At 40.4% G+C, this 14,473-nt stretch overlaps 1 protein-coding gene across 2 annotated transcripts in view; it reads right to left on the bottom strand.

Moving 5' to 3' along the window:
* The window catches only part of LOC138405301 (uncharacterized), a 44,066-nt gene extending 29,939 nt beyond the window's left edge, over positions 1-14,127 (bottom strand). For both annotated transcript variants that reach the window (XM_069512929.1, XM_069512928.1), the window contains exons 1-2: positions 13,993-14,127; positions 13,165-13,273 (exon numbers count right to left, since the gene is read on the bottom strand). In XM_069512929.1, the coding sequence (XP_069369030.1) occupies positions 13,165-13,273; positions 13,993-14,090 (207 nt within the window). In that variant the 5' untranslated portion in view covers positions 14,091-14,127. The remainder of the gene's footprint in view (positions 1-13,164; positions 13,274-13,992) is intronic.
* Between the last annotated feature and the right edge of the window lie 346 nt (positions 14,128-14,473).

Genomic DNA, 14,473 nt, shown 5'->3' with positions numbered 1-14,473 from the left:
ACAGTGGGTGTGAACAACAGACAGACGACCCACAGCTGACCTGCCGTGCAACCGCAGACTGTGAGTCCAGAGAGTTACAGAGATCGACGGTGAAGACTGTTGAGATCAACTGGTAGATCACGATTGACAGGTTGGCGACCACTGGCCTACAGAGAGGACATACAGCAGATGGCGGCGTGGTGCTCGGTGAACAATCTGGAGCTGAACACCAGTAAGACCAAAGAGCTGATCCTTGACTTCAGGAGGCAGTGCGGGGCCAATGCTCTGCTGACCATCAACAGAGCTTGGGTGGAGAGGGTGACCTCATTTAGGTACCTGCGGACACACATCACTGAGGACCTCACCTGGTCAGCCAACACATCAGCGCTGGTCAAAAGGCCCAGCAGAGACTCCGCTTCCTGCGAGTGCTGCGGAGGAACCATCTTGAGGAGAAACTGCTGGTGTCCTTCTACTGGTCCACCATAAAGCCGTTGTTGATGTACTGTGCCACAGTGTGGTTCATCGCCTGCTCGGCTGCAGACAGGAGGGCTCTGCAAAGGATTACCAGGGCCGCAGAGAGGATCACTGGCTCCCCCCTGCCCCCCCTAGAAGACATTGCCAGCTCCCGCTGCTTCAGCAGAGCTAAGAGAATCTCCAAAAACACTTTCCACCCTGGCCATGGACTGTTTAACCTGATGCCCTCTGGGAAGCGGCTCAGGTCATTTAAATGCAGAACTAATAGACTGAGAAACAGCTTCTATCCATGGGCTGTCAGAACACTGAACTCAATAAAATAACTCCTATACACTCCAACAGTAACTACCTACTCTGCAACTCTGTAACTTTGTAACCTCATAACTGCCTACTTTGCACTACAATCAACCACAACTACCTCCTCTTGCACCTCTCTTTGCACTATTTTGTATAGTTTTTAAAGTCCTTTAACGTCCTGCTTATTTTATTGTTATATTTTATTTTTATTTTTTTACTAAATGCACCTTTCCAATGTGGTAGCTAATGTAATTTCGCCATGCTTCATTTTGTGATGACATAAAAGGCATTCTATTCTATTCTATTCTATGGTGTTGAGTCAATGATGGGGTTAAAGTCCAACAAGGGTGTAATTTCCTTCCATGGCAAATCTGATATTGACCTCTCTAATGATCTTAACTGATGGGCAGGATAGCATAGAGCTTAACAGGGACAAAGTTGTTAGAATTTTCAAGGGAGTTAAAGAAAGGAAAAATCTTTTGTCCATTGTCACTCCATCTCCATAGAGTCATCGGCATGTGGAAATATTTTTTAATTGTATCCAGCCTCATAATTTAGCACAGAGGTTAGAAATTGCCCACAGCCCTGGTCTTATACAGCTCTGGAAACAATTAAGAAACCACTTTAAAATCATCAAGTTTCTCTGGTTTTGCTATTTTTTGTTATTGGTTTAAGTAAAATGAAAATGTTTGTTTTATTCTATAAACTACTGACAACATTTCTCCCAAATTTCAAATAAAAATATAGTATTTTAGAGCTTTTTTTTTCAGAAAAAAAACTGGTCAAAATATGATCTCGAATAATGCAAAGAAAAGAAGTTCAGATTAATTTTTAAACAACACAATACTAATGTGTTAACTTCAGAAATCAATATTTCAGAAATCAAGAACTTTGATTTACAATCACAGCACTCATGTGTATTGGCATGCTCTCCACCAGTCTTTCACATTGCTATTGGGTGACTTTATGCTGCTCCTGGTGCAAAAATTCAAGCAGCTCGGCTTTGTTTGATGGCTTGTGGTCATCCAACTTCCTCTTGATCACATTCCAGAGGTTTTCAATGGGATTCAGGTCTGGAGATTGGGCTGGCCATGACCAGGACTGATGGTCCTTCATCCACACCTTCACTGACCTGGCTGTGTGGCATGGAGCATAGTGCTGCTGGAAAAAAACACTCATCAGAGTTGGGGAACATTGTCAGAGCAGAAGGAAGCAAGTTTTCTTCCAGGACAACTTTGTACTTGGCTTGATTCATGTGTCCTTCACAAATTCCAGCCTTGCTGAAGCAAATTCCAGCCTTGCTGAAGCAACCCCAGATCATCACCGATCCTCCACTAAATTTCACAGTAGGTGCGAGACACTTTGACTTGTAGGCCTCTCCAGGTCTCTGTCTAACCATTAGTGGACCAGGAGTTGGGCAAAGCTGAAAATTGGACTCATCAGAGAAGATGACCTTACTCCAGTCCTCCATGGTGCAATCCTTATGGTCTTTTGCAAACCTCAGCCTGGCTCTTCTTTGCTTCTCGTTGATGAAGGGCTTTTTTCTAGCTTTGCATGACTTCAGCCCTGCCCCTAGGAGCCTGTTTCTAACTGTCCTCGCTGTGCACTTCACCCCAGCTGCCGTTTGCAATTCTTTTTGGAGGTCACTTGATGTCATCCTACGGTTGTTGAGTGACATTCAAATGTGTTGGCGGTCATCCTGATGAGTGGAGAGTCGTTTTCGTCCTCTGCCGGTCTGTAGCTTCGTTGTCCCTAATTTCTGCTGCTTGACCTTTTTCTTATGACTGCCGTCTTTGAAATTTTTATTTATTTTGCATTTTTAAACATAAACAAAATCCACTGCACAACAATACAAGTATCCAAAATGGCAACTGGGAAAGGTGAAAAATAAACTAGAGTAGAAAATAGAATAAAATAAAATACATTTGTAAAAATTATGGGATGAAGGTTGGGCACACCACTCTCGTTGCAGCTTTTATCACTGTCCATTAGGTCTACTTAGTAATTGAATTAAATGTTTCATCAGTCTTTATATTGAGTAAATCTCCTCAACAATATCCAGCCGTTGTGCTGGACTTAAAGGGTCAGTTTTCAGCCAGTTTCTTGTTATGGCCTTTTTACATACCAAGATCAGTATTTTAAAAAGATGCAAGTCCTTCTTTTGAATAGTACCGTCTGGAGTCAAACCTAGGTACATGGTCTGGGGGTCCCTGGGTATCCTGTAGGAAAAAAATCTCTTCTAGAGTCTGTACCACTCTGTCCCAGAATCCCTGCAATTTTACACATGCCCAAAAAACATGTGCGTGATTGGCACTAGTCTGCACACAATGCTGCTGTTCAACTAATTGTGTATTTTTCATGTGTGGTGTGATGAAGAAGCGAATTAAATTCTTCCACCCAAACTCCATCTTTTAGAACTGGTGGAGGTTTGTTGAGTTCTACACATAGAATGCCAATCACTGTGACAGTAAATCTTCTTCTTTTTAATGTTCAGTTCTAGCTCCCATTTCAACTTCACATATAATGAGTTTCTTCCAATTTCGTTTTTGTAGACCTCTAGACAGCTTAGAGAGAGTCTTTACAGGTGTATGTTTATATGCATTAGTGAACACTTGAATCACTTTGTTTCCTTCTGCAGAAAGTCCCTTTTTTGATATCTGTCTCATAGAAATTCTCTTTTGAGTTTTTTAAAAGTTTGGAAAGTTTTCCCCTCTAAGAGTTTTCACATCGCTGTAATCCCCTTTTCTCTCCACCTTGCAAATGTGATGTCAGTTTCTCCGGGTCTAAACTGTGATGTTTGAGTTACAGGTTTACTGTCGCCTTCTAGTTTATATTTTTTAACTATTTTTAATTTTTAAATGCATCCTCCAATATTACATTTTCTCCCCTTTGGTCTGTGTGTTCTTTCCCACCTAATTAGTTTGAGGTGGAAAATTAACCAAATTTAGTTCAATGTGCTTCCACCTAGCTTGGTGCTAGAACACCAGTAGACAAAGTATCTCATCTGGGTAGCATAATATTCCCTTAGATTTGGTACTGCAAGGCCTCCATGGTCTTTGTCAATTTGGAGCCTTTTAAATCTTACCCTTAGTCTTGCTCCAGTCCAAATAAACCTTGATAACTGTTTACCCCACATTGAAAACTGTGAATCTGGGATTCTGACAGATAAAGATAAAAAAAGGTACAGCAACTTTGGCAGCACGTTCATTTTCACTGCCTCAATCCTTGAACTAAAGTCCAACCCCAGTGTGGACCATTTTTTAATATCTTCCTGTATATATACATATAATTCATCCTTCAGAATATTATTTATTTGATCTTTTAATTCTTTAATCAGATTTTTCAACACTTTGTCCTCATCTTTCGGTTGTTGCTTCTCTAATTTTCTCAGAGTTTTCTCTAATTCATCATATTTTGACATCTTCAAATTTTTTAAATATGCTGTTCTTGAAATTAATTTCCCTCTCATTATTGCTTTAACCATATAATGGTTGGATCCACTTGACCAGTCATATTATCCTTTATACATTCATTAATTTCTTCCTTAATCTCTTAATACTGATATTTAGTCTCCATAGTGTACTCTTCTGTCTGTCATTCAGATGGATAGTTAAAAAAATTACATTGTGGTCTGATATATATGCTGTCCCTATGGAACATTCCTTCACCCTGTGTCTATCTGTAAGGATCATCAAGAAGAATTCTATTCTGGAGTGAACCCAGTGAGTAGCTGAGTAGTGGGTATAGTCTTTTTCTGTTGCTCTCTGGAGGGCCGTATATTTTAGAAAATGTGACAAGGATGTTATCAATTGTTCCTTTGATAATTATATATCTACCCTGCTTATCATTCTTTTCCATAACTAATTCAAAATTAAGACTGTTCAAAATCAGAGTAGCCACACCTCTTTTCTGGCTGTTTTCACATGAAAAAAAGAGTATAAATACCCATATTTTTTCAGCTTCTCAAGTTCTTTTTTGGACATATGAGTCTCTTGGAGAAATATGATTTGCACCTTATCCTTTTTCATTTTAGCAAGTACCATATTTCTCTTTACAGGATAAACTCAGGCCATTCACATTTAAGGAAGCACATTTCAGATTATGTGACCATATCATGTATACTCCTTGAAACTAGCAAACTGGTGCCTGTGATGTTCAGAGTTTTTTAGAATGTTTGGCAGTCAAACTACGCCACCTGTCGGTAGCAGAACACACACACACACAAGGAGTTAAGCTGGTTGTTCAGTGTATATAAAAAGCTGTGTCAATAAACAACGTTCCAGTTCAACATGTTTTGGTTCTCCTGGTTCCTAACTAATCAACAGAAACATTACAATGGCGACGAGGAGTAAAGGAAAATACGCAACACGGACACCGCTGTTTTTTTATCTGAGGAGAAAAGAGTGAAAAACGAACGAGTAGAAGCAAGCTAAGTGGGCTAAGCTAACTTAAGAAACGTGGTTGTGTCAGCGCATCTCGGCAAGCATGGCAGTAAACACCGCTTCTCTCCCACCTTTTGATACTGAAACTGATCTCGGCTCTGTTGGACCTCGCTGGAATAAATGGCTGCAAAGGTTCAAGAATTACACCACTGCAATGAACATTACTGGAGATGCTAGACTTAAAGCATTATTGTTGCACTTAGCAGGAGAACAAGTGCATGATATCTACGAAAACACTGGCAGCTGAAGGTGACAAATATGCAGACACTAAGCAGAAGCTATCTGGATATTTCTCTCCCAAGAAAAATGTGCAATATCAAGTATACGTCTTCAGAAAGACTGTGCAGGAACCAGGAGAAAATTTTGGACAGTTATCACACCAGGCTAAGAATGTTAGCCAAGAACTGTGAGTTTGCAGATATTAATGCAGAGATCAAAACTCAAATAATACAAAGCTGTGCATCATCCAGGCTACGCAGAAAAGCACTGAGGGAGCCCGAGCTAACCTTAGAAGAGCTTCTTGACCATGGGCGAACACTTGAACTGTCTGAAATGCAAGCATCTGGCATAGAAAAGGGCACATCCGTTTCAGTCAACATGCTGGATCGAAAGACTGTGGAGAAAAACCCAAGTCACAGCAGATGGTCAGATAAGCAACGTTCAGAGAACCGCTGCAGGAACTGTGGAGGTAAATACCCTCATGATGGAGAGTGTCATGCCAAAGATAAACAATGCAGAGCTTGTGGCAAACTGAATCACTTTGCAAGCCAGTGCCGCTCAAAACCCAGAGACATTAACACAAAGCAACCACAAAACAAAGTTAAACAGTATCCTAAGAAGGTCCATCAAATAACAAAGACTGCACTAGTCGAGAATGCAGAGCACAATTCTTCCAGCAGTGATGATGCATATGTGTTTGCCATTGACGCTGACAAGATCTCAGAGTTACCACAGACAAACATCAAGCTAAACAGCAGTAGCATGCTAGTTTTAATCGATTCGGGGGCCTCAGCAAATTGTGTCAGTGAAGCAAGTTTTGAGAAACTGATGCCACGTCCACGACTCCCCAAGACCAAAATATACCCTTTCCGCTCCAATGTTCCTTTGCCTGTCAGTGGTGCTTTCAGGTGCAGTGTGGAAAAGGGACACAAGAAGACAATGTGCACGTTCTTTGTGATTAAAGGTGATGGATTTAATGTTCTCATCTACAAGATGTCCAAAGCACTAGGACTGATTAAGGTGATCACTGCAGTATCATCCACACCACAGTATTGCACAGTAGCAGAAGAGCTAGTGGAAAGTACTCCAGAGCAATTCCAAGGAATTGGAAAGCTGAAAGACTTTCAGGTAAAACTTCACATAGATCCGGATGTCAAATCTACATGCCAACCACATCGACGTGTACCATTCCACATCCGCCAGAAGGTCAAGGATGAGCTTCGAAAGTAAGAGGCAGATGACATCATCGAAAAGGTCACAGGCCCGACACCATGGGTTTCACCTATCGTTACACCTCCCAAACCTAAAGACCCTAATAAAGTCAGGATCTGCGTCGACATGCGCCAAGATAACACGGCCATTGAAAGGGAACGCCACATAACTCCCACCATGGATGATGTCATACATGAGCTAAATGGAGCAACAGTTTTTTCCAAACTGCATCTGAGAGCTGGATATCACCAACTGGAGCTGCACCCGGACAGCAGGTACATCACAACATTCACCACTCACCTTGGACTGAGGCCGTACAAGAGACTAAGTTTTGGCATATCTTCTGCCGCTGAGGTGTTTCAAAATGCCATATGCCAAACACTGCAAGGTCTTTCGGGTGTGAAGAACCTCAGTGATGACATTATTGTATATGGTGCCTCTCAGACTGAACATGACAACAACCTCTGAGCACTGTTCCAAAGACTGAAGGAGAGCGGTCTCACACTCAATCGAGAAAAATGTGAATTCAACAAATCTAGGCTTGAGTTCTTTGGTTTCATCTTTTCTGCACAGGGCATCTCAGCAGATCCCAAGAAAGTTGCTGCAGTTCAGCACGCTACTGATCCACAAACTCCAGGTGAAATCAAGAGTCTGCTGGGCATGGCCAATTACTGTTCCAGATTCATCAAAGACTTCTCCTCCATCTCTGAACTGCTGCGCAAGCTCACAAGAACAGATACACCCTGGGAATGGGGACCAGAACAACAAACTGCTTTGCAGGCACTGAAAGACAATCTGACCGGTGACACAACAATGTCATATTTTTACCCAGGCAGAGAGACTGAACTGATTGTGGATGCTAGCCCGGTTGGACTGGGTGCCATCCTCTGCCAAAAAGATGAAAAAGGGGTGAAACACATAGTAGCGTATGCTAGTCGGTCTCTCAGCGATGTGGAGAGACGATACTCACAGACAGAAAAGGAAGCGTTGGCTATTGTGTGGGGCTGTGAGCACTTCCACCTTTACATCTATGGCCATCCTTTAACTCTAGTGACTGATCACAAAGCATTGGAAATCATATGGAATAATCCTAAGTCAAAACCACCAGCCAGGATTGAAAGATGGGGACTAAGACATCAGCCCTATGATTTCAAAGTGGAATATAGAAAGGGAGCTGAAAATCCAGCTGACTACATGTTTTGTCACCCCATCCCTGCCCAGATAAGTGACAGCGCACGTGCAGCAAAAGTAGCAGAGGAATATGTGAACTTCATTGCTAGTCATGCAACACCCAAAGCCATGACCCTCATGAAAATCAAAGCAGAGACACTTAAAGACTCACTCCTTCAAGAGGTCAGTGCCCACATCATACTGCGTGGCACTAGAATCGTGATTCCCTTTGTTCTACAAGACAGAGTGCTCCAGCTAGCTCATGAGGGACACCAGGGCATTGTCAAAACTAAAGCCCTGCTCAGGACCAAAGTCTGGTTTCCAGATATCGATCGCAAAGCAGAAGCAGCGGTACGCAACTGTCTAGCATGTCAAGCAAACACACCAGTTACACACACTGAAACACTGAAAATGTCTGTTCTATCAGAAGCTCCCTGGCATAGTGTCAGTGTAGACTTTTATGGACCACTTCCAACTGGAGAGTATCTGTTTGTCATAGTGGATGATTATACACGTTACCCAGTTGTTGAGAGTGTAAGGTCAACCTCAGCAAACACAGTTATTCCTGTGGTGGACAAGGCTTTCTCCATGTTTGGGATTCCCAGAGTTGTAAAAACTGATAATGGTCCACCATTCAACAGTGATCAATTCTCTCAGTTTGCGGACTATCTAGGATTCCACCACCGCCGGATCACACCTCTTTGGCCGCAAGCCAATGCTACAGCTGAAAGATTCATGCGTACACTGGGCAAAGCTATACGTGTAGCCGAAACACAAGGAATTCCCTGGAAACAACAACTGAACATCTTCTTACACGAATACCGATCTACACCTCACAGCACAACAGAAAGCTCCCCTGCTAAACTATTGTTCCAGCACAAGGTGTACACGAAGATTCCCTCATATGCTTACTCAGCAAGGAATAATTCAGACTCTGAAGTGAGAGCAAAAGATAACAGGGCTAAAGCCAAGATGAAATCACATGCAGAGTCCCATCGTCATGCTGTACCACATACTCTCACTCCAGGTGACACTGTGCTTCATCGTCAGCCCAAGCACAACAAGCTCAACTCACCGTACAATGCCAAGCCATACTCTGTGACCAAAGTCAAAGGTTCTATGGTTACAGCAGCCAGAAATGGACACTACATCGTCAGGAACGCCTCCTTCTTCAAAAAGATAGCCCCGGAGCTGTTGGACATCACGCAAGATCCTGGTGACAATACTATTCGTGATAACAGTGATGCCTCTACTGTCACCCCACCACATAGGTACCCTTTGAGGCAGATAAGATTTGCTCCTACTTACCTCCATAGTTTATGGACTGTTATGAACTTATAAGAGACTGTTTTGGTCACAATTAAAAGATGTAATTTTCATTTTTTTAAAAAGACATTGTTTGCAATGCATCTTTTAGTATGTATTTCATTTGTGAGTTGCAGTAATATGTGTTGGCTGAAAGTGTAAAGGCAAAGTGTTTAATTGTACACATCAGCTATATTTCTGAATAAGTACAATGTTCAGTACAGTTAGAATTATTTGAAATTACAACAGAATGTTGGTTTAAAATTCAGCAGTTAGCATTGTGTTAAAATGTGAAAACATAATGTTTGGTAGTTGTTAAAAACAAAAAAAACAAAAAAAAGGGGCAATGTGATGTTCAGAGTTTTTTAGAATGTTTGGCAGTCAAACTACGCCACCTGTCGGCAGCGGAACACACACACACACACACAAGGAGTTAAGCTGGTTGTTCGGTGTATATAAAAAGCTGTGTCAATAAACAACGTTCCAGTTCAACATGTCGTGGTTCTCCTGGTTCCTAAGTACTCAACAGAAACATTACAGTGCCCTCACAAAACAAACTCTTAACATGAACTGCAACTATAAAACACAAACATGAACTTAACCAGACCTCCAAAAATGAGGGGAGACCTTGATCCCCTTAACTGCGACCCCGTTGGTGGGTCGAGGGAAAAGCCTCTCACTGCGAGAGGGCCCAATGTTAAGGGTGGTTATTGAGTCAGAAAACAATGACCATCCTACTAGTTAGTTGAGGTTGTATCCCAGTTATACATATCTTGGCATCTTTATTGACCATCAGCTGACCTTTGAGCCCCAGGTGGATGCTGTGTGCAAGAAAGCATATCAGCGTATACATTTTTTCCGGAGGCTCCGAAGGTTTAACATTGATAGTACTTTTTTGAAAATGTTTTATTCCTGTTATATCTAAAATGTGCTCACATTCTAACTGTTCTGCTGGTACGGGTCCATCAGCCTAAAAAATAAGAACAGCCTACAGGCTGTAGTCAAAGTGTGCAGCAAGATTGCAAGCATAACCTTGACTGACCTGACTAGCATGTGCAAAGTCAAGACCTTAAAGAAGGCTCGCTCAGTCCTGTCTGATGCTAGTCAGCCACTGTCTAAGGAGTTCATGTTGCTTCCCTCTGGCCACAGATATTCTCTGCCAAGATGCAGGACCAATAGACTTTGGTCTATTGGCCTTTTAAATTGCTCTATGTAAGTTGTGAAATATATAATGACCTGATTAGTGTTAAAGATAAAGTGATGGAAGAGGAGATAAAAAGGGAGATCAATAAAATTAAACTACTGATGTGAGTACTGCAGCCCAGCTTGCACCAGTGCATCGTTATGTGACAGACATTGGTGTGGTTTGTCATATTTGACAAACCACACCAACTCTGTTAACTCTTTACTCTGTGTTGTCTGATTGTGCTCAATGAAAGACCCAGGCCACAGTGGTTGACTGGTTACTTCTTTAATATAGGCTGGTCTCTTCTCTCAGAAAGCAGGGCAAGAACTTTATAACAATGAAAACAAGAAGATCTTGTGATATGCAGCTGTCATACCCCTCCTCTCAGAAAGCAAGGTGCAAACCACACCTTAGTTTTTAGAGAAGTAAAATTCTTTTAAACGACACTAAAATGTACAAAAATCAAATGCAGCTAAACACACATTAAATCTGAGCAAAGGACAGTCTACAATTTATTTATTTAAAATGAACATATCATATGAACATACCTGTATAACAATGAAAACAAGAAAATCTTGTAATATGCAGACTCATCCACAGGTCGTCATACCCGTCATGAACACACAACAGAACACTGGATCACACATATCTCCTACAGCTCATAAAAGTGAACTCACAACGCTCTATGGACTTGACACCTACTGCATGCTCACTATCTTAACACAACTAAATATAACTCGGTTTCATTGTTTTTTGAACACAACATATACTTTTACTAAGAGCAGCAAAGAATGCTTTCACCTCCTCTCAGAAAGCAAGGCGCACTAGTGACGTCATAGATCAGCGACCTCTTAAAGTGACGGTAAACATATAAACACAAGTTATAATGTATAACAACAGATATTAAACATCAGGGGACATTTTAATAACAAAGGAATATGGATTATTTGAACCTGGTTACAAACAAACATTTAAATACCAGAGGAGCTTAACTTTAACACCTGGTTAACACAGGTTAGCAACCCTGAGAGAACTGGTAGGCCCAGCACTGCAAAGCTATCAGCTAAATAGCTAACTTGGTTAGCATCGTAATTCACATTTACTGGGTCAGTAATTAGCATTCTAACAGTTTCCTCTTCTCCGGTCAGAACACATAGTGAACATGCACATGTAAAGATAAAGTCTGTAAAACGTTAAGAAAACAAGGGTTTACTCAACAAACAAACTGGATATGTCTGAGAACTGAGTGAACACAATGTAATTAAAGCTCCAGTTTTCCTACTGTGAATCTCTCTTGAGTCTGACCTGTCGCAGCTGCTATCTGTCAATTATCCGACAGTCTGTGGGTCAATCAAATAGACATGCCCCCGAACCTACAGCTTTTCAAACTCTAATATCTTATAATGTTATTTTCAGATGGACCACCAGATCTCTAATAAGAAGGAGGGCATCTGGCAAATGAGACCACAATCATCTTTGGTAATATTTCTCTGATGTATTTTCTATGGGATAAATTGGTGTTTTTTGAAGGCAGTCTATGGAGCCAGAGATTTCTTGGAGCCAGTTTGAGCCAGCTCCTGCCAGCTCTCTTGGGTATTAGACTTTTAAACAATTATTTTGGAGCCAGAAGCTATGTCCATTTTTTAAATACAGTATGATTATAACTCATATTACAAAACCGACAAGCTGCTTTGAGTACATAAATTAATATAATTTCATCTTAAACTTCAGTTTTGTATTGTTACATCTCATATTTAAATTTGGGTTTGGAGTAGGAAACCATCCATCATCGGTTGATTTACATTTAAGAGAAGAAAATATAGGACTATATTTTAAGACTGCATGTACAAAATCTATCAATAATGTGTGAATTAAATCATGTGTCCAATCAGCCATTGCAACATTGGAGAATTAATTCCCACACCCTCACTGCCCAGTAAACCTACAATAGGGCAAACTTGAATGTTAACACACAATTTAATTTTACCCCAACCAGTGGAGGCAGATAGCTGCCCACACTGAGTCTGGTTCTGCTAAAGGTTTCTTTCAGTTATTCAGGGAGTTTTTTCTCTCCACAGTTGCCAAAGTGCTGCTCATTGTGGGAACTGTTGGGTTTCTATATATTAAATATGATTTTAAGGTCTTGGTCTTGTATTGTAGCATGCCTCGAGATAATGTATATTATGATTTGGCACTTTATAAATAAAATGTAACTATATTATAACATCATCACAAATACTTTCAACAAGTTATTATCCACAGATCTAGTATTGGTTAGCCTTATATACATTAACCTATTTAAAATGATTTGAATCTGTATATGTTGAAAGAAAGGAGAGTCATTTAATTTGCATTGCTTTTTCAGGTCATTAAAGTCTACAGTGCGTCCATCAATTATTAATCAATTATTGTTATTATTATTACAGTGGGTATCTCTCCAACAGTTAATAAAGGGTTTATCTAAACTGGGCATCAGGGGAGGGATACACCAGAAATACTAAGAAATCTTCAAAGTTCTTTAGCAAATTCTCATGAATAGAGGATCAACGGATTATCATTTCTTAGTTGCATTTAGGACAATACCCCAATGAGGACAGAAAAAATTGCTATAACTTTTTCCTCTAACCACTGCCAGCTGGCTTCTACATCTCTAAACCTTTTGGAGTATGCCCATGATAATACATATCTACCACTGTGAGGAAGGTAACAAGATCAGCATCACCAAATTTTGATTTGGCTCTATACATTTCATACATATTTTTAACTATTTGAATCTGGGCCGATGTAGTACATGGACCAATCCATAGAGCCATACCACAGGCAGGCAAAAAAGTCTGTGCAGGTTTACATTGTTGATTTCAGATAAGCAGGCACACACACCTTGTACAGACACCTCTGTCCTCCCATAGTACAGCTTGCCATGGTTCTCCACTTCTTAATCTGCGAGACAAGCGATTCACTAACCACTTGACATGGTATTCCAAAGTACCTGCATGAAAAAAGTACAATCATTGAAGAGCGTTGTTTTTTTGTATTTTTGCATGTGCATATGAGTGCAGCCCCTCCACTTGTGTACATAGTGAGAGAAAGTTTGAGAAAGAGAGAGACAGAGATTGATGAATGTCATTAGAAATGGAGTTGTTAGGATAAATGTGCAAGATAACTTTTATGTAGTTATAATAAGTAGGAAATATGTTTTTCTTAATTTATCACTAGCTGAGCTTATTGATACTACATTCTTTAATAATTTATCTCCGGGGTATCTGGCATCCCCAATCTTGCAGCGTCCCCACAAAGAATTTTTTCAGCTTAAGCAACCATCGGTGTTGCCTATGCCATTGGCCGTCCCTGAGCAGAGCATCACCAACACTGATGGAATGATGCATAACAGAACACTCGCCAAAGCTTGCTATGACAACATAGGCATTAGTGCTAAATATAAACTGAGGAAGCTGGTAGAGAAAGTATCTACATCTAAATAAGTATCTAAATGCACTGAATAAACTTAATTTAATAATAGAAAAGAAGACTGAAGATAAAATGTTTATTCTTGTATACATTTCATAAATAATTGAAATAGCTCATAGTGTCACTATGCAGTCATTTTGTGCAGACTTGTGCTATATTAAGCAGAGCTAATATTTTGTATAACACAACAAAGATATTATTCATCTTTAAGCACATATGTAGACAAGAAATATACCATACCATTCTACTTTGCACTGGGCATGGAGTGGTCCGGCAGAGCAAAACTCGGAGGCACCAACCAACAAGAGAACTGAAAGGAGCTTGTGAGCTGGATGCATCGTTCTCTAAACTGCCTCAATGAAGCTCAGTCTAAACAGAATACTCACACTGATATGAGCTCTAGTGACTAAAGAACATAAAAGGAGAGTTAAGCCAAAAAAACCACATGATGATCATGTGCTTTCCTTGAACGTATTCAGCCTAAATTCAATTAACTTCTTAGGATGATTCAATAAAGAAAGGGTGCATTTGATTTACAGAGACACCTAGAGGCTGTCTGTGATAGGCCAGAAAACACACACACCACATTTTGCCACTCATAAATCATATGTTCCGAAAAGGTATTTAAAACTTGAAAACAATGATAAAGTGTAATAAAACATTCAAAGCAATAGTCATTTAGCCTATTGAACCTGTGCCTGTCTCAAAAGAATATACAGCT

The sequence above is a fragment of the Paralichthys olivaceus genome, chromosome 17, assembly GCF_024713975.1.
Source record: "Paralichthys olivaceus isolate ysfri-2021 chromosome 17, ASM2471397v2, whole genome shotgun sequence".
In the NCBI taxonomy this organism is placed as follows: Eukaryota; Metazoa; Chordata; class Actinopteri; order Pleuronectiformes; family Paralichthyidae; genus Paralichthys; species Paralichthys olivaceus.
This window is presented reverse-complemented; position numbering and strand designations above follow the sequence as displayed.